Raw genomic sequence first — 20,114 nt, forward strand, 5'->3', positions numbered from 1 at the left:
CTAGTTCAAGTGATATTGTGATGAGCTATAGACGACGACAAAATAAGAAATCGAAAGAAAAGGAGGAAAGGAAGAAAAAATTGATAGGCGGAAACAAGGAAACTGAAACTTCGTCATCAAGCAGTTCCGAGAGAGAGTTTTCACTGAAGGGTCGTAAGAAAAAGAAGCTGTACCGAAAGTATGTAGATTTTGAAAGTTCTGCAGGTAGGGAGAGGAAAATTTGTGAAAGAGAAAAAGACTTGAAATATCTTCAAGACACAAGTAGTAGACAACAGGTCGGCATTAAGTACAGTGAAGTGTCGAAGTTAACCAAGTTTACAGGAGAGACAGACGAAATGTTACCCACTGAATTTCTTCAGCATGTGGAAGACAGCTTGAATCTGATGGCCCTGAGCAAGCATCAGTACCTGAATGTGATACCTTTTGTGTTGGTAAAGACTGCTAAAATGTGGTATATAGAAAATAAGCAAAAGTTTACGAACTATGAAGTATTTAAGAAGGAATTTTTGGATGCTTTTGAGTCAGAAAATGTTAAGTCTGCCCGTTTAGCTCAAGTTCTAACACAGAAATTTGTGCCAGGTCAGGGAAGAAGTGTAGAAGAGTTCTATTGGGACAAGGCGAGGCAACTGAAGCTGCTAGAACCTGCCTTATCGGAAGAAAAGTGTGTCAGCCTAATAGCAAACTTACTCCCTTTTAGGCTTCGTGAAATGTTGTTAAACGTTAAAAGTAAAACCTTGTCTTCAGTTGCTGATCTGATAAGGAGTCATGAATTATTGTGGATAGAACAGAAGAATCGAGATTCTTCTAGAGGCCAGAAAAATGAGAGAAACGTTGGAGGTAGAGAGGAGCGACGATATAATGTTGGTAATGTCGGTGTTACTCCTACATCACCGAGAAAGGATAACTATAGACAGACATCAAGGGAAAGTTTCGAGAATCATGATGAAGGGAGGAACGATTCAAGATTCTATCGTCGGAATTTGCAGTTTGGAAGAGGAGGAAACAAAAATTTGAAGAGAAATGAAAGATCTGATGTATCTCCGTGGGATGAGCGAAGAAGAAGCAACTATTCACCTCGTTTTGAGAGAAAAATCTGGCAGAGTGAAAATTATGAAAGTTCTAGTCGGCCTCCTAGGAGGAATAGAAGCGAAGATGAGATCGTCGCCGCCGAAGTACATAACCAGGAGGATCCAAAAAACGAGTTACCGTTCCGCCACTAAAGAGTGGGCGGACCGAAAACCAAGATGTAAATATTAAAATGAATTTCAAGGATATTATTGAACCTGCAAGAAAGGATGAAGAACGAATAGAAGACGAACTTGAACAGTTAAACTCGGAGGAAAATGATTTGGGAAATTCTTCAAAATGTGAAATAAACAGAGATATTTATCTGAAGACACAAAAAGATGAAATAATTAGTACTCTTGAACGAATAAGCAGCAGAAGTCAGTATTCAGAGAAGAAAAATGGAAGTGCGAGTGAGGCACGAGAATCAAAAGTAGGGTCGAAGGTGAACCGTAAAAATGTTTTTGATGCTGATAAAAAGCATACTGATGTTGAAATAAATGCAGACTTACAGAATTCTGTGGCTAGTCTCAAGAATTATGTGCTGTTAGGAGATAGTTTGTTAAAAAGATTAGCGTCATATTGTAGAAGGCAATTTCCTGAATTAAACTGCATAGAAAGCGGTTGGGAAGAATTGTGTGTTAGTGGAAGTAGAGTCTCTGAGCTTGTTCATGCTTTGGAAGAAAAAGAAAGAAAGGAAGGTGCAAGTTGTAAATGGGAGAAAGTTCTAGTTCTTGTAGGGACCAATGATGTCATGAGATTGACTGAAAAGGAACATTTTGAGGAAATGTATTCCTACTTAGTGTCATATTTGAAAGAAAGAAGTAATGAAATTATTTTGTGTACTGTTCCACCTATTCCGGCTGTGGCTCATATTTCGGAATATGGACATTGGAAAAAAATGTTGTATTTTAATAAAGTAATCAAAAATCAAGAGTGTGATAAAGTGAAAGTTATTGATCTAGAAAAGATGTTTTATATGGAGAATGGGGAGATAGATTTAAGAAAATACGAACGTTATCTACTAAAGAGAGAAGGCAGACGTGAAGACTTAGTCCACTGGAATGAAATGGCTATGAAAGAATTTTTGACTCTTTTAGAATTGCAACCTGTATATATTTGTGAAGTAGATGTAAGGGAGTATGAAAATCTGGAAGTTGAAAACTTGAAATGTAATAATGAGATTTTGAACAGCGCGGAAAAGAGAAAATTAATTAAACATTCTATTTGCGTAGAAGTGGAAATGAATGGTAAAGCTGTAAACTGTTTACTGGATTCTGGCTCTCAGGTATCGCTAATTTCTGCTAATACATGGAAAAATATTACTTCTGACGTGACTAGGCCTTCTCTAGAAAAGGTAGATAATATTATGTTAATAGATTATAGTGGAAAAAACAAAACAAGAGTGATGGGGAAAACAGTAATACCGACTGTTCTGGCAAATGCTAGTTTGCTCATGGAATTTATTGTTGTTAGAGATTTGAATGTGTCTGCCATTCTGGGTAGCGATTTTTTATTTACCGTTGAAGCTACTCTTAATTTTCAAGAGAAAGAAATGTTATTTCAAACTAATGGTGGAAAAGTAGTTGTCGGATTTTTGCCAAGATGTGATTATGAAGAGAAGGGGAGAACTACGTCCGATTTGGTGACCGTAGCAGGTTTAGAAACTGGCGACGTTAGAGACGCGAGTATCGAAGACCTAAGAGCTCGCATGGAAATGTCTACTGCTCTGACGGTGGCGCAAAAAGAAGAAATGTTGAATAGAACTTCTCTTTTGTTAGATGTATTTTCGGATCGGCCTGGGACTTGCAATAAATTCACTTATAATATTAAACTGATTGATAATGAACCAGCTGTGGGAAAGTATTACCCTGTTCCGTTTGCTTTGAGAGAGGAAGTTAGAAAACAAATAGGTCAGTGGCAAGAAGATGATATTGTTGAGTTGGGACATTCTGCTTACCTCAACCCTTTGTTAGTGGTACCCAAGCCGCGTTCTGACGAGAAAAGGATAGTTGTGGATTTTCGTACTACTAACGCTAAAATCAGACTGGAGCATAATAGAGTGAAAAGTTTAGAAGAAATATTGGCGAGCTTTCATGGCAAGAGGTATTTTACATCGCTTGATTTATGTGCAGGGTATTTCCAAATACAGTTAACAGAAGAAAGTAGAGACTGTACTGCCTTCATTTTTGATGGTAAAATGTATAAGTTTAAGAAGCTGCCTTTTGGAATTTCGACTGGAGTATCGGCGTTTACTAGTGCAATGAATCATGTTTTGGGCAATGTATCTGATTTTTGTATTGTGTATGTTGATGATATTTTAATTTTTGATTCAGACTTTGATGATCATGTAAATCACGTGTGTTTGATTTTAAAACGCATAAGGGACGCTGGAATGACAGTGAAATTGAAGAAAACAGAGTTTGGAAAATCTGAAGTTATGTTTTTGGGACATATTATCTCTGCAGAAGGAATAAAAGTTAACCCCGATAAAGTCAGGAGTATAGTAGAGTTACCGACCCCCCGTAGCAGAAAGGAAGTACAGAGGATATTAGGAAGCTTCGTGTGGGTCAAAAGGTTCGTACCCAATTATTCGGAAGTGATAGCTCCACTTTCGGAACTTTTACAGAAAAATAAAAAATGGACTTGGGGAGAAAAGGAGCAGTCTAGCTTCGATGAAATGAAAACTCTTATAGCGCAGGAAACGCTTTTGTACCATCCAGATTTTTCCCAGACGTTTTACATCAGCTGTGATGCTTCTACTATAGCCTTGGGTGGATATTTGTTCCAGCTTGAAAATGGTGAACGGAGAATTATACACTATGCTAGTAGGAAACTAAATCAGGCTGAGAGAAAGTATACGATTACAGAATTAGAGTGCCTAGCTATACTATTCTGCATTAAAAAGTTTGAAGTATATGTCGCGGGCATGGAATTTGTTGTTTTGAGCGATCACAAAGCACTTCAGTGGCTGACTGCGGCCAAACATTGGAACCCTCGTTTATGTAGATGGTCGCTGGAATTGAGTAAATTTAATTTTCGAATTGAATACATAAAGGGCTCAGAAAATCATCTAGCTGACCTGTTGTCTCGTTTTCAGCCTGAAGTCGAAAAGGAGAAATTGTTTGTTAATGTAGTGGGAAATATATCTTTATCAGATTTAAATCTGAAAATAGAAGATTTAGTAATGGCACAAAGAAAGGATGAAGAAATGAGGAAAATAATTGATGCCTTAGAAACTAACGAAAATGTAGAAAATGTTAAGAGAAAAGGACCGCTACTAAAATATTACCAAGTTGAGTCTGGAGTGTTGATGATTAGAGATTTTCACTTTGAACAAGTGTGGAAAATATGTTTGCCTCGAAATTTGATTGGTAATGTGTTATTCGTTTATCACGATCAATCAGGACATTTTGGATTGAAGAAAACGTTTGATCGAATTTTGAAGACGTTTAGTTGGAGGAGAATGAGGCAAGATATCAAAGACTGGATTAATGACTGCGAGATTTGTGCCAGGAGTAAAGCTGACAAGCACCCTCCGAGGTCTAATTTGAGGCAACATCGCATAGAGAGAATGAGAGAACAAGTGTTCGTGGATTTGCAAGGACCTTTACCTAGAGGTTTCCGGAGAGAAAATTTTCTTCTAACAGTGTTGGATGGTTTTTCAAGATATTTAGTAGCATATGCTATGACAGCTGCAACAACTGAGAAGGTGCTGGAAAAACTTGTAAATAACTATTTTGTGCACCTAGGGATACCTAAGAGAATCACCTGTGATCGAGGACCTTGTTTTATTAGTAAAAAATTTAAGGAGAAAATGAATAGTTTTGGAGTAGAGGTTTATTACTGTAATAGCTACCATCCACAGACTAATCTCGTGGAGAGAATCCATCAAGAAATTAATAGATTAATGCGACTTCTTTGCAATGAAGCGCACGAAGATTGGCCTAAACAGGTGGCGAAAGTTGTAAATTTATTAAATTATTCTATCAATGACACTTTAGGGGAAGCGCCAGTCACAATTCATCTTAATGAGCAAATAGATAACCCACTGAAAGTTGCTTTAAAATTAGAAGAAATTCCAGAAGAATGGGAGAAACGACTGATAATGGTGGAAGCAAGGACCAGAACAATTAGGGAAAAGGATATGAAGAAGAAAGCAAATGAAGAGAAAGGTAGAAGGGAAATTCAAGAAGGGGACCTAGTGTTTCTGAAAGCTAGAAATCAGAGTTCTTTAATTAATAAAGTTATAGCTAAATATTGTTTACTTTATAAGGGTCCTTATTTGTGTAAAAGGCAAATTAATGCTGGAAGTTTTGATTTACTTGATTGTTGCTCTGGAGAGGTACTTGAATCACAACATGTGGAAAATTTAAAATTATGGAATTGTAGTAACTGTAAGAGAGAAATTTATGTAAGTCAGTTGAAAAAATTCGAAAACCTGCAAGACTAAATGTTATTGATTAATGTTACTTGTCCTGGATTGATAGACCGTATAGTGGTAATGATTGAAAGTTGATTTTATGTAAGGTATAAAGATAGGTGAAATGTTAATAGTGCTTAGATGAATGAATACACATGGTGCTTATGTGTGAATTCAAGAGTAAATATTTGATTTTTTTATTGTCGTGAATTCACGTGAAATCATTGTAATTAAAATATTATATACTCATTTGGTAACTGAAAATCATACCTTATAAATATTTTTGTGCTACATATAAAGGAATATCGATATAGTTATGTGTATTTAAAAAAAAAAAATGATAACTGTAATGTGAGTGTGAAAAATGTATACGAGGTCTGGTCAAAAAATTCAAGGAGATGAATAGACTCTAAAAGACATTAGCTCTTCTTGATCAGTCCACCTAATGTCTCTTCAGGGGAGGGGGCATTTATAACAGATTATTTTGATGACTGCTTATTTCTTCCGAGAAGAAAGAGGTTAGAGAGATTAACGCCCCTCGAGGAAAATGAACTGTCCTTACTATGCTAAGACAAAGGGACAAAGAAAAACGCGGGGAAGTTTTTCGAGTAGTGTTTGTAGAGCCTTTGAGTGAAAGGCCGCGTTGATTCGCGCGTTGGCTGCAGAAGTTTACATGCAGCAGTTGGTGTCGAGATCTCTTTATATGGAGAATTCGCGAATTTGATAGTGCTATAGGCAGTAAGTTGCAGTTAGATATTCGGGGACTGTTTTTTTTAGATGTCGTTTGCCTAGTGGACAGTTAACAGTGATCTGTGTCCCGGAGATCTGAACGTTCGCGTGATTGGGAAAAGAGCGCGCGGAATTTTATTTAAATACAGACTGTTTTCTCGTGGCAACTTTTATAGCGCAAAAAGTGAAAAGAACACTGCAAGTGTGTAGTTGTGAACTGAGAATTGCTAATCGAGATGACGACGTAGATACCAAGTCCGACCTTTGAACTATGAATGCGACGGTGAATTACTTCGAGGGATAGACGTCAAAGATCTTCGAGGGAAAGAAGTCATCAAGGAGCTTCTGCCAATAGTGTCCCCCCCCCCCCCCTAGTGTCGAGAGCTCTCGAGATGTGTACTTTTATATCGGAAGTGTTGATTACAGTCAAAGTGAAAGCGCAGCGCTGAGTAAATTTCGTAAGTAGGTCGACCATATTCTTTTAATTGAGGTTAAAGTGTTTATTTTCTGTTTATTAATCTATGTTACTAACCTAAGATTAATCTAAAGCAACTGGAGGTAATCTTTGTATTAGTTTTAACTATGTAAAACAAAGCCCTCCAGCTTTCCAGGGCAAATTAAAAATTTATTAACAGCTAGTTTATTTTTAAAAGTTTGTAATAAATCAAAAAAAAAAAAGGAAAAAAATAGTAAAGAATCCTTGGGTTTTCTTAAGTAGTTCTAGCGTAAACGAAACTGCGACGTTAAAAGTCCAAAAACAACTTATAACGTTATACATTCATGTATAAACAAACAAAAAAGAACTGAATTATCATCTGTAGTTTTCAAGAAATCACTTGTTAATTGCTGCCATCATTTGAAACCAGACATTCAGAAGTGCATAATTTGGATGGTTTCATTTGAAACCAGCCGCCTGTTACAGATTAAAACTGGCATTATCAGCCATCTCTTGCCTGCACTTATGTAGCTTTAGTAATACAACTGAGCTATTGCCGGCATCATAATACTGATGCATCCAAAAACACAATCACCATTTTATTCACATTGCATTCACTCACCGAAAATCAGGTGCTTTATTATTAGTGGCTCGTCCTCCTTTCTGTATGCAAACATTCCCATGTAATCTCTCTCCTTCTTCCTGACAGCTGGCAAGTTGGACTGTTGTTCCCTGCTGACTGCCTCCACAGGTTCCGGTGTTGTCTCGATTCCTGGGGATACCAAAATATCTAATTGCTAAATATTGTAATCTACATCTGCAAACAAAACATTATACAGTGGAACCTTGGTTTTACGTTTTCCAGTGGACCAAGTTGAAAAAACTTAAAATGTGGGGAAATTTAAAATCGAGAGAAATTTTAAAGCATTTTGCAATGTTCATTCAATTCAAATTGAATGTATAATGTTGGAAAATGTAAAATTGAGGAACGTAAAATCAGGGTTCCACTGTACATACCTAATGCAAGCGCCACATGATTCAAATTCATGATTTTATAACAATATGTGGACTGGATCAACAAGTCATTATGAATGTAACAGGACATTTTTGAACAGAATTTTATTTATAATAATGATACCAAAGACTGGTTTAAATTACTTACCTCCCATCTCTTTCAACTTCTTTGCATACAGCTTCACTTGCCTCTTCAATTTCTTTGCCTGCTCTGATACAGCATCATATTTCTCTTGGAGATCCTATGAAAAACAGAAAGTTATTTTAATATTTAAAGATAAAAATAATAATCTCCAAGTATTTGTAACCTCAGCATACATAACACTAATAAAAATCTTACAGCCTGTGATAAAAACAACACTTATTCATCATTTTAGGATCACTGATAAGAGTTGAAATATAGTACAAAAGTAAAAAAGCAAGCGACACTTGAGGAATCCAAAGCTGCAACAAAATCCATGGGGCTCAGGGCTTCAGGGCTCTTCACTCTATCATCTGTGAAGGGTACAACACAAATTGCTGTTCCTGCTCCTTTGTAGGTAAAACTTGAGCGAGGATCTCTCAGTATGACCTGATGCATTGTCCATGCAAATGCATGATGCCATTTGTTCTGAAAGTATGTGGAATTTACCTTTGCATTGTGGTCAACCTTATGAATTGCTAACTTCTCTACATAACAGTATGCAGAAACATTTATGAACACATTGTGCTGGCGAATAAAGTTACAATGTCTCCTTGGTTCACTACTGTGGGATGTTATGGCTCGAATTCTGCCACAGTTTGAAAGATAAATGTATGCCTCATCCAATATCACCACAAACTGCCGCTTGTGCCCTTCCAGATGACTGTCAAAGTTCATGGCAGTTTGTTCTCAGTTCATTCATGTGACATGGTTGATTATGATTATAATTTGATTTATTTTACTTCGCGTTTTGTGCCTCTTGGCTAATTTGCGAAGATAGGGATGAGGGATGAAATGATGAAATTGACGAATGGACATTTACAAACAACCAAGCCTGAGCAGGATTCGAACCCGGGACCCCTAGCATCTCAGCACGATGTGCTAACCACTCGGCATGTGACATGGTTGAAAGGTATGTATGCAGGACTTGCGAATGGTTTTCAACCACAAATGTTGACAAATTGCACCATTGACAGTTGACTGGGTCAATTTACCCCTTGAGCATTTCACAATGTATTGGTGAGAGAGAGGGGGGGGGGGGAGATAGAAATAGAGCAGGGTGGCCACTCTAGGGCCATGATGGAATTCAAGTATAATTCCCAGTTTCCAAGGTGAACTTTCCAAAAATTCAAGGGGAAAAGTAGATGTTTTCTCCATTTCAACTTTATGCATTACCGCCTTTCATCACTCACATGCACACACACACACAAATATATTTCCAATATAAAGTCTCTGTGTCCAACGTATCCAAAAATCCTGATTCAATTTAGATGAAAGATATACATAGAGGTGTGTAGTTTACATTTGACATTTGACATACTCAGACTGAAAATACATCTACAAAAATTTTTAATTGTACAAGAATTTCAATTTTAACTAGTTAACTTTAATCTTATCTTGCAATAATCTTCCGTCTGTCAGATAGATTGTACTGCAAAAGACACTAACAAAGCAAACTGACTGAGAGAATACTGTTGTATGTTTATTTTCCTTCCTTGATAAAAATAAAAGCTAAATTGTGAAACTTGCCTCAGGGCATTAATAAAATATGTATAAATTCAATGGGATTTGGATTAATGAAAGTTCCAATTTTTCACATCTCCAGAGAAAAAGTCAAACAGAATTCACGCATAAATCCCAGAGCCAATAATTCACGCATATAACCTGGAATATAAGGAATTCCCGGTGAGTAGCCACTCTGATAGAGATATAGAGACAGATAGAAATACAAATCTGCTAATTCACTGAACACAATTTCAATATACAACCTTGGTGACAATGAAGTTCGACCAGAAAGGAATACGTGATTAAATGCACAGAGGCATAGGCGGTGAAATGAGTGACCCGCTGACGCATGTGTGTAAGAGGAGGCGTGTGAGCAGGCAAGAATCGTGATCCCAGCATGTTGCACCCAAGGTCACGTAAAGAACGAAAATGGGGAAATATACGCGTGACATTGAAATTCGACCAGGCACCAGACCCATACGGAAAATTCCAGATAGTGGCACATTCGACGGAAGCATGACGTCACGGACACGATAAGGGAGTCCCCCGTATATAAGCGCGTGTTGTGCACCGAGGAACCGCAGTGCATCGTCACCATGGCCAGGGGCAAACCTATTGACAACACCGTGAGGAGAAGAGTGGTGGAGTTGCAACGGGATGGACTCAGTGAACAGGAAATAGGGTGCCAACTGAACTTACCCAAGTCAACCGTCCACTGCATCATCAAACACCACCAAAATACGGGTACTACAGAGCCAGGTAAGGCCCCCGGTCGAAAACGCCTGCTGAGCGTTCGTGACCTACGGATATTTAGGTGCTATATCCAGACCAACAATCATGTTTCTGTGGCCGAATTACGACTGTGGACTCGAGAACGCTTTCACATTGAAGTGTCAACCAGAACCATTCGCATTTACCTACAGCGATGCGGTTACCGAATGTACAAGGCGAAACGTAAACCCTTCCTTTCCATGTTGAACAAAGGCAATCGACTACGGTGGGCACGAATGTACCGGGGATGGACATTTCGGCAGTGGAACAGGGTTTTGTGGACGGACGAATCCATTTTCAATGTTGTGTACGGGAAAATACGGAAAACAGTCATTTGTCGAAAGGAGGAACAGAATGAAGCAAAATGTTATGCACGTCGGGTACAGAAACCTGCGTCGGAATGGTATGGGGATGCATGACGGCATCTGGGGTTGGCACACTACATCTGTGAGGGCATTGTGAATGCACATGCCTATACACGTATACTGGAGCGGCATCTTCCCACGGTGCGAAGGCACCTGTTCCACAGGCGGCGTCTCATCTTTCAACACGACAATGCCAGGCCTCATACAGCGCGGCTGACAAGAGAATGGTTGACTCGCCATCACATGCAAACTCTGCCATGGCCACCATCGAGTCCCGACCTCTCGCCCATTGAGAATGTGTGGCGTGTTCTTAAGCGACATGTGCAACAGAGGGGACCCACGACAGTGGCTGCTCTTATCGCCTGCCTGCAGGAGGAATGGCACCGCATCGATGTGGAATACCTTGAACGACTGGTCCGCAGCATGCCCAGACGCATTGCCACAGTTATTCGCCGATGGGGGCGGCTTCACACCATGGTAAACACGATCCCCTCTAACAGTGGTCGAACTTCAATGTCACGTGTAGATGGACGAAAATGTTTTATTTTGTGTGGACACCATACATTGCTGCGTTGCAGCGGAAATTTGTGTTTTCCTTTGTTCCGTGTAGCCTGCTGAATAAAATATGTTCAGCATATGCATGTGTTCTCCTTCTTTCACAACGCACTCCTATATTTGTGACTGGTCGAACTTCATTGTCACTAAGGTTGTATATACAAATAAAAATGGATGCTTACCAAGTTTTCAGCTGTTAGTCTGGTGATTTCATGTTGCATGAATGCTTCTGTCTGTGACTGAGGGCTCTTTGTAAGGTTCTGCGAAAGCAGTTTCTGCTGCCGGTCATTGTCTTCCTTCAACCTTTCAATCTCCAATTTGTATTCTTCTTCCATATTTTTGAATTTCTTTTTATCTTGTTGGTGCTCATCTTCCAATTGCCTGTTCAAGAATGCAATATGTACAGATATGCCTATTATTACCACAGTCTTACATATAATGAACTGCAAAACTTCACATTTATATGAGATAGAATACAAAGAACAGCAGTGAGTAGCATTAAATAAGGTTGTGCTGATATCTGTAGTGCAAACACTAGGCACTGCCTGTTCCGATATAGCAAAATGCAGGTATGCAAATTGTTGAAATTACAATTAAAGTGAAAAATGCAGGCTCAACCAGGACTCGAACCCTGGTCTCTGGCATATGCCATTTCTCTACCAACTGAGCTATTGAGCCAGCCCTCTTCACATTGCCCTTTTTTTTCCACTGCATTACCTTTGCAGAATTGTCTGTCAGTGATCCTGCAACAAGATCTGTTGCCTTTCAAACACTGATCATTTCAATGGAGTATATAACCTTAGGATTAGGTGCAGACAGGACCTTAGACCATGGACAAGACTAGGAAAAAAAGGTGGGATAGGCCAGGGACTTTTAACCTTTGTGAACTCTGTAAACCTGAGACTTCCTGTTTACTGTGAAAGAAGATGCCAACGCAACATTCTTGAGATTAAAAAATATCTCTAAATATCTGTTTTCCAGTTGCCTGATAAGCAAAGGAAGTAATATTCCATATTATTTTTACTTCTCGCATGTAGTGTTATGACACACCAGTTGCATCTTCATTCACAACAATGGCCTATGCTTTAATCTCTGCTGTTAAGTCTTGCATACAACCTCACCTAATGGTTTCCTTCAGAGTATTGCACACTTCAACAAGTTCCCCATCTTCATTTATGATGTCAACATCATGGCCATAATTGCTCCTTGCTATGCTCTTGAGGTTTTCAGTTTTGTTGGCAAGAATGCTCCTCAGCTGAATGCACTCCTCTCTCCTCCTGGACAGCTCTTCCTGCAGGGCATCAAACTGGGCTGTAATAGGCAACAAGAAAACATTCAGATAGACTGCCAACATGCTGAAACTAAATTTGGTAAAATTATGTTAAATAACTATTTATAAATACCATATAGCAAGGCATGTTATTTTTACTGTTAAAAATTTCAAATCATGCAATTCCTGAAACAATGTTTCTTGAAGTGAAAATATAGTGAGGAGACAGATTAAGTAGCTAATCAATATTGCTTTATATAGGCATGATATGTATATCCAATATTTCTACAAGTAGCCTGTATGCCCTAGTTTTGTAAAGTAGATACCTAAATATGAAGTTTTTTACAAAGCAAAATCTATTGGGAGTTGCCTTGAGGATGTTAATGAACAATTCACATTCTTCAAGGAATGATTCACATTTCTAGCATATAGGTAGAATTTTTATTATTGTTATTGGTAAATTTTATATTAGAACTTCATTGATATTGGCAAAGTTTTGTATTGGTCCATCCCTACTTCAAGTTATATACAGATTGCTGAATAAATACATTGAAAATGTATTCCGCTCATTAGGACATATTCACAGATTCAGTATGTTGTAGATACGGAATACACGAAATCATTAAGACAATGGCAGGGAGAAGGAAGTGAGTGAGAAATACCGTTAATACATAGGAGACTTTTACTTCTGTCTCCTTGCTATTAAGATAACCTCAGGTAGACACAGGGACTGATATTAATGACTTAGTCAAGGTTTTAATATGAGACCTAATCACTCAAACAAAAAACAGTCCAATAAAATATTAGTTTACTCAAGAATGAGAGAAGAAATGTATCCTATTCTGTAGTGTTGGAATGGGTTAAAATAGGCAATGGAAAATCTCCAATTACGACTGCACACTAACAAACAGATTGCATCCCTGTTTAACAAACAAAAATTCCAAACAGAACTTACAGAAAAGTTTTACACTATATCTTATTATTTTTGTTCATTACCTAGCATCATGATCAGAACATTGAATATAAACAAAACTTCATATTTGAATTCAAACTTCACCTTTTGATGTGCCAAAAATATTTTTTTAAAATTATATAAAACACATGTTAAGGAGTTTCTCTGTGATGAATTGATCATATTCACAATGGTTGCAGGTTTTAAGGCAGAATTTATTTCAGCTTGCAATTACAACAGGAAATTCTTCTTGAAGTAAGTCGCAATGATTATTTGGTAGTCCTGTTCAGAAAATGTGAAATATTTGGAGTACAATGTGTCAATGTGTAAATAAAACACCCTGATTTTACATTTTCCTGCATCCTACATTTAATCTTGATGATCCAACATACCAAAGTGTTAGAAAATTCCCACAATTTTACATTCTCCTGCATTTTAAGTTATTTCAACTTGGTCCACTGAGAAATGTAAAATGGAGTTTCCACTGTACACATTCAAGAATAAGGTACCAATTTATTTGCACTAGTAAATGAAGAAAATATGTAAAAACTTACTCATAAGTTCTTTTGAACTTTCCGAGGTGCTAACAGCAATGGATTCTCGTAACTGACTAATATTGTCTTTCAATTTAGCATTCTCCATCTCCAACTCTTGTAACTGGAAGAAAAACAAAAAAATCTGTTTTTATAACAATATACAAAGATGTAAACACATGTTCTAGAACCATTACATGGATATTTAGTCTTAGTCACATTTTATCAATGATTAAATGTAGGATGGAAAAAATTGAAGAGGGGGTAATGGTTCAAATTATCTCTTGTATGATAAGTATCACTACAATGCATCAAACTAATTCATTCACAATTTTCTTGTTTTTTATTAGCAAGTTAACATATGCCAGGGCACGGGTAGACAAAATTAAAAATAATTCAGGCACCAGTCCCTTTTTCGTGACTGGCTGTCACATTGATTCTTGTCTTAAATCCTGAAGAAGCAACCTGATGTGGCAAAAGTTTGGGTAACATAACTTAGTACATGCCAAAACTGGACCTTCTTAACTTCTGCTACTTATTGAAATGATGGCACGTGGTGTGATGCCCTTTATTTAACTTTTTTGTATACTAATCTTGTAAATTTGCAAATTTTTCCTGCATTAACATTAAGCTATGCTATATCAGTTAAGTTGGAGGACATGTGATCATCCTTCCCCTCAAGATGTAGAAATGTAACAATTTAATTTTATTTCAAAAGAAATTACTGTAAGAGTGAGATAAACCAAACACCTTCAGAGTTCCCTTCCCAGAGGCAGAGGTGCATGCCACCAAGTGTGTCCCCAGGTTACAGATAGGGAAACAGCCAGCAGATATATTGGCTAACTGGAAACAGCCATGGACAAGCAGCAGCAAGATTGGAGGATGCAGTTAGATGTGGTGTGGCAAGGTTCCAGAGAAAATTCTGTGATGTGGCAAGATGGAGCCACTACTAAATAAACCCAGCCTCTATTGCCTTGCAGGTGGGGGAAGGATTATCAGAGGCTATGTAAAGGAAAACTCGAACAGAAAACCGAAGGGCTGGGGGAGCTAATCTTCCTAAGGGCAATGACCCTATAAAACTCAACAAAGAAAGGCCCAACAGATTCATGGATGCTGAAAAAAAGCATGTGAAACAGACTAAGAATACATTACATATAGGAACTTTGAATGTAGTGACGCATCTGAAACCAGGAACTATGCAAGAATTGCCTGAACAAATAAAGAAAACAGGTCACTTACAATGCTAAACATTGCATGTAAAATACTGACTATAATACCATATGCGAGACTGATGGACGTCACTGAATGCAAATTTTATGAATCTCAAATTGGATTCCAAGCAAAGAGATCAACTATAGTAGGGATGGGACGTATTAACCCGTACTCTATTAGTATTGGCCGCTACAGGCAAATCGGTGTATTGTTTTATCAGTAAAAATACTGATAACTTTACTGATCTGATGCATCCATAAGTATCTTAAATATTCTGCCATTTTGTTATAATTTTTATTGATACAAACACAATCTACATGCTTTACTTTTTAAAAAAGTACATGTCTAAATATGCAGATTCATTTGCATTGCAGTCTCCCGATAACACAGATTTATTAATGAGGTCATCGAACCATTCACTTTGGTCAAGTACCATTTGCAATTTATGACTGATCAGTAGAATATCTGTTATTGGTATATTTTATAGGTGCAATGCAAAAGAAGTTGCATATTTATTATTTACTTTAAAAAAAAATGGGCCCAATCAAATTACAAATACATCAATTATGCCTATATTGGCAGATACAGAGAGTGTACCAATTATCTATCCGATCCCTAATATAAATATTAACAAGTTTAATGGATCACCTACCCGAATACTATCCTGCGCTCTGGTGATACCATCAGTTGGGCTGTCTTCTTTTTCCAGTTCTTCAACTCGTTTCTCCAACCGGCTCTTATCCTTCTCCAATTCCTTCACCTTCTGTTGAAGTTTCAAAACTAAACCAACATCCACATCAATCTGAAAGTTGATAACAAGATTAGATAACAATTGGCTGCTATATATGACATAATAATTATTTATTACCTTCAGTACTGTTATCTGATGTAGATAAAATCATCATTAATAAATACTTTGCACCAACATGTAACAGTCAGATTGTCACTGATCTTAAACTTCTTGTAGGTATGTATGCTTCACTATAAAGAAATAATTTATAAACTACATAATGATTTTGTAGATATCAGAATCACTTTTGGTGAAAGTACATAAATCTCATAATTGTGTTTATAAGGCTCTAAGGAAAAGAAAGAAACCAAAATTGATGGGGTGAAGCTCATACGAAAGGAAATGTAATATGTAAACTGTAAACACCCTTACATTTCTCTAGATTTAAAATTCAATAACATTTATAGGCAAAAATAGCAAACATTTTTATTTATTTATTTCCTTAAAGTTTCAGATACAGTGCTGAAATACTGTATAGGCTGTGTAGAATAATATACAAAATACTAATCATGTTAAAGAGCAAATAATGTCATTATCATTAAACTGCAAATAAACATGGCAGCTGTTATTTGGCAAACTATCATTAAAAAAAAAATCACCAAAATTCAGCTACAAACACTGCAAAAAAATATCTTCTATAAAACATATTTTAAGTTAGAATTATATATGTAGTACATCCAGAATGTTTTATTTTCACTGGAAGAAAAGTTACTGAAATTATTATAGTTTCATTTACACACTCAACAAAAAATTTCCAAGTAGGTTCATGTATAGAGTATCAGAAACAGACAACTGTATAATTATCTTTTTTTATTTGCTTTATCAATCTGTTCAAATAATTTACATGGCCATTTACCAGAACAAGCTTTTCTATAAAAAAAAACATATATCTAAATGTATGGTACTAAAAACCATACAAGCAATTTTAAACATGTTTTTTTAAAATAATTTAAAAAATCAATTTAAATAAAAAAAATCCAAAAATTATCTTTTAAAAAATAAAAATCATGACCCTGGTACAAAATACTACTTGCTGTTGAACAGCCAGGAGAATTTCTGAGGTGAGTAAAAATAAATGAAAGTTGAAAATTTTAAATCCAATAGCATGTAATAGATACTCTCGTGTTGCTTGAAATTCTTTATTTCTTTTTCTGAAAATTTCTTCCGCCTCCCCAAGAGAATTAAAATTTGGATTAAATATGGAATTTGGAATTATATATATAATTTATGTTCATGAATAAAAAATTACATCTCCACTGTGCAAAAGCAACCTATACAATACTTATGAACACTGTAAAATACCTTTGACTTCTTATAAATTCATCTGCTTTCCAAACATTATCGAATGTATTGAAAAATTCAATGTCTTATAGGCAATTGTTTCATATTTTTCACTCCACCCTAATAACCGCACAAAGTTAGTTTGAAAAAAACAAAACAACAACACATGTGAGTATGTAAAATATCATATGTACTCAGAAAGATTAAAATTATGCTCAAGTTGACTAGTACCAATACATTAGTACTGGAAAGTATAAGTTTGAATTTAATCACCAATATCAGCTGATTTTGCAAGCCCAGGTATCTTGTGAGATTGCAAGAATGTTGCATAATATTTTTGCATTAGTTTTCATTACTTTTGTAAAAATTGGGTGACAAAAATGAATATCATGATTAATATATAGGTACTTTAGAATTCTGATTATCTCACAAATATTTTAAGCAAAAGTCTATGCCATGCAGGGATCAAAACATTCACGCAGCAATATCTTTACAATTGACTATCTAAAGATCTTCCAAGAAAATCTGTACAATCAGTTCTTTTTTAAAGTAACTGTGCAGCTTAACTGCAATTAAATGCAATTGCAAGACAACAAAGCAAAACTTTGTTTTAAAACTGCAACAAGAATGAAGATAATGTGCAATGTGCAGTTATTATTCCATCCATGCTCACATTATTTGCTACTTAGAAGGGGTATATGGCTCATCTGAATTTTTCCATGTAATAAATAAAATTTTGTAAAACTTTGTACTATATGAAAAACAGAACGGTGATTATTATTATTATTAAAGTAGGTGATGTATTAGAACTTTATAAAGTGAACATGACAAACAAGTTTACACTAATAAACTTTTTATTTATCTGTGCCAATGTTTTATATTACAGTCATTGATAAAAAGAAGTATAGATAGTATGCTTTCAGGAGTCCCTGTTTCATATTAAATTTAATATTTTGCATTTAATGAAAATTGTGTCTTTGAAATTGCACAATTAAAATTACTAGTTCTTGCATTTTTTCCGAAAACAAACTTTTAGCATGACAATGCAAATGTATTATGAATTGTGGCCACACAATGGTAAAACAAACTGTTTGGCTAGAACAGTGGTTTCCAACTTCAAAAGGTCCGAGGGCCAAAATTATATCCAGCAGTTGATTGGCGGGCCGAATTTTTTCGGGGGGGGGGGGGGACTAAAAATTACAAAACTTGTAAGTACTGAACTGAAAATGTAGTACTTTCGCATGACCTAAATTTCTAAAATGAGGCAATAAAAACAATGGAATCACAAATCAAAATTGTATAATTACAATTTATTTCACAAAAACCCAATACTTATGGATGAATTGAAAGAAATGAAAAACACACCATACAAATAAGAATCCTTCATAGTAAGTGTTCAATGTGAAAATTGTGGTCGATGTGCTTCTTTTATTAAAGTTGGAATGTCCACTTCAATTTCTGTACTTGAAAGTCTCAGAAGGTGAAGCAGTGAAGAATCTGCGAGTCGGCTTCTGTAGCGATTCTTGATGAACTTCATTGAAGAAGAAACATTTTCACACGTGTATGTGCTGCCGAACATCGATGTCATTCTTTGCCCAAAACTACGAAGGTTTGGAAAGCTTTCGTTTGAAAGGTATTTGAAAAACTCTGGCCCCTTTTCTTGCCTAGTTTGAAGGAACTACATCGCCTTGCAAATCACGCAATTCAAATTGGAGAGAAGCTATTTTCATTTTCAATCTTACGTTTTTTGAAGATATTGCTCATTTCAATATTTGCACAAACTTGAACAATCAGTCGCAGTACAATCCGAGTTGGAACACTGGAAATCTCTTCGTACTTCGTGCGTAGTACAGCACCTTGTAGTGCGTAGTAAAACAGATCTCTATAGCGCCGCTCTGCAGTTTGTTTCTAAACACAAAGAGTGAATGAAGCATTCGCGGAAACTGTGGAGTTCATTCCACATAGCGAAGGGATGGAATGCATGGTGTGAAGAGAAAGTTACGCCACTTTAGATTCTTCTGATGATCATTATTGACTGCCAAATCAATTCTACCTGTGATATTGTCTTTCTTCACAGAGCTTTCGTTCCTTCAGTAAAAATAGAACGTATTTTAATAAAAATAAATTATATTAATGTTTTTTTGCAATCTGGCTTCGCGGGCCGCAAAAAAGGCAACGGGGGCCGCATGCGGCCCGCGGGCCGCCAGTTGGAAACCCCTGGGCTAGAACTTGAAAGGTTTACAAGGAATATCAATACTATATCCCTTTCCTTTCATACCTGATTTGTTACTTGTTTCCCTTCCGGGCTGGCACTTCCAGATTTCGTTTCCTGAAGCCACTCAATGGTGTCCACTCTGATGTGAGTGTTGGTAGAAGAGGCACTTGCTGTTGATCTGACTGAACCATAGCCAAAATCCTGTAGAAAGAGAGATGCCAGAACTGCAGTTCTCATTGTGCGTTACCTGTTGCTTACAAATACTCATTCATTTATTCATGTATCACAGGTGAAACATGAATAGTTGACAATCTTTAACAAGGCCGTTTTAGAGCGGAGGGGTGTTAGGGTTCAAACCCCTCCCGAAACGTCTGGTATTTTGCAAGTTCAGAAACTAAAATTGGGAACTCATTTTCAAATACTTATCCAAAGCTTTATAAAAATGCAACAAGGAGACAATGAGAGAATCCTTCTTAAGGACAATTGAGCCAAAAATGTTCTAACATTTGAAATTCGTGAAACTTGTGTAAAACAGGTATAATTCTTGCAATCTCAACCTACCTACAACCCCTCCACTCTCACTTCTGGCCATCTTCTTTCCAATGTTGCCCCTCTTCAAGCTGAAACTTGAAGGTCGAAACTTGCACCTTGGGCTTCATACCCCTCCACCACCTCCCACAGCACACACTAAGGTGCAATTGTGTGTAAACCCTCCCTGAAAGTTTTCTCTGTCTACAGCCATGACCGTTAAGGACTATTCTATGCATGATGATCACATTCACCATCACATATTTCAAGCTTGTTTATAAATGTATA

General features: G+C 36.7%; 1 protein-coding gene across 2 annotated transcripts in view; it reads right to left on the reverse strand.

Annotated features, from left to right (window-relative positions):
• didum (dilute class unconventional myosin) overlaps positions 1 to 20,114 on the reverse strand; it is a 178,102-nt gene that overhangs the window by 27,312 nt on the left and 130,676 nt on the right. The window contains exons 20-26 of one of the 2 annotated variants that reach the window (XM_083137372.1): positions 19,362 to 19,499; positions 15,665 to 15,814; positions 13,822 to 13,924; positions 12,167 to 12,356; positions 11,228 to 11,426; positions 7,816 to 7,909; positions 7,276 to 7,425 (exon numbers count right to left, since the gene is read on the reverse strand). In XM_083137372.1, the coding sequence (XP_082993498.1) occupies positions 7,276 to 7,425; positions 7,816 to 7,909; positions 11,228 to 11,426; positions 12,167 to 12,356; positions 13,822 to 13,924; positions 15,665 to 15,814; positions 19,362 to 19,499 (1,024 nt within the window). Of the gene's footprint in view, positions 1 to 7,275; positions 7,444 to 7,815; positions 7,910 to 11,227; positions 11,427 to 12,166; positions 12,357 to 13,821; positions 13,925 to 15,664; positions 15,815 to 19,361; positions 19,500 to 20,114 lie in introns of both variants that reach the window. The other variant, XM_083137363.1, reaches the window with a different exon arrangement.

Source organism: Lepisma saccharinum, chromosome 1 (genome assembly GCF_977018435.1).
Source record: "Lepisma saccharinum chromosome 1, izLepSacc3.1, whole genome shotgun sequence".
NCBI classification, from domain to species: domain Eukaryota; kingdom Metazoa; phylum Arthropoda; class Insecta; order Zygentoma; family Lepismatidae; genus Lepisma; species Lepisma saccharinum.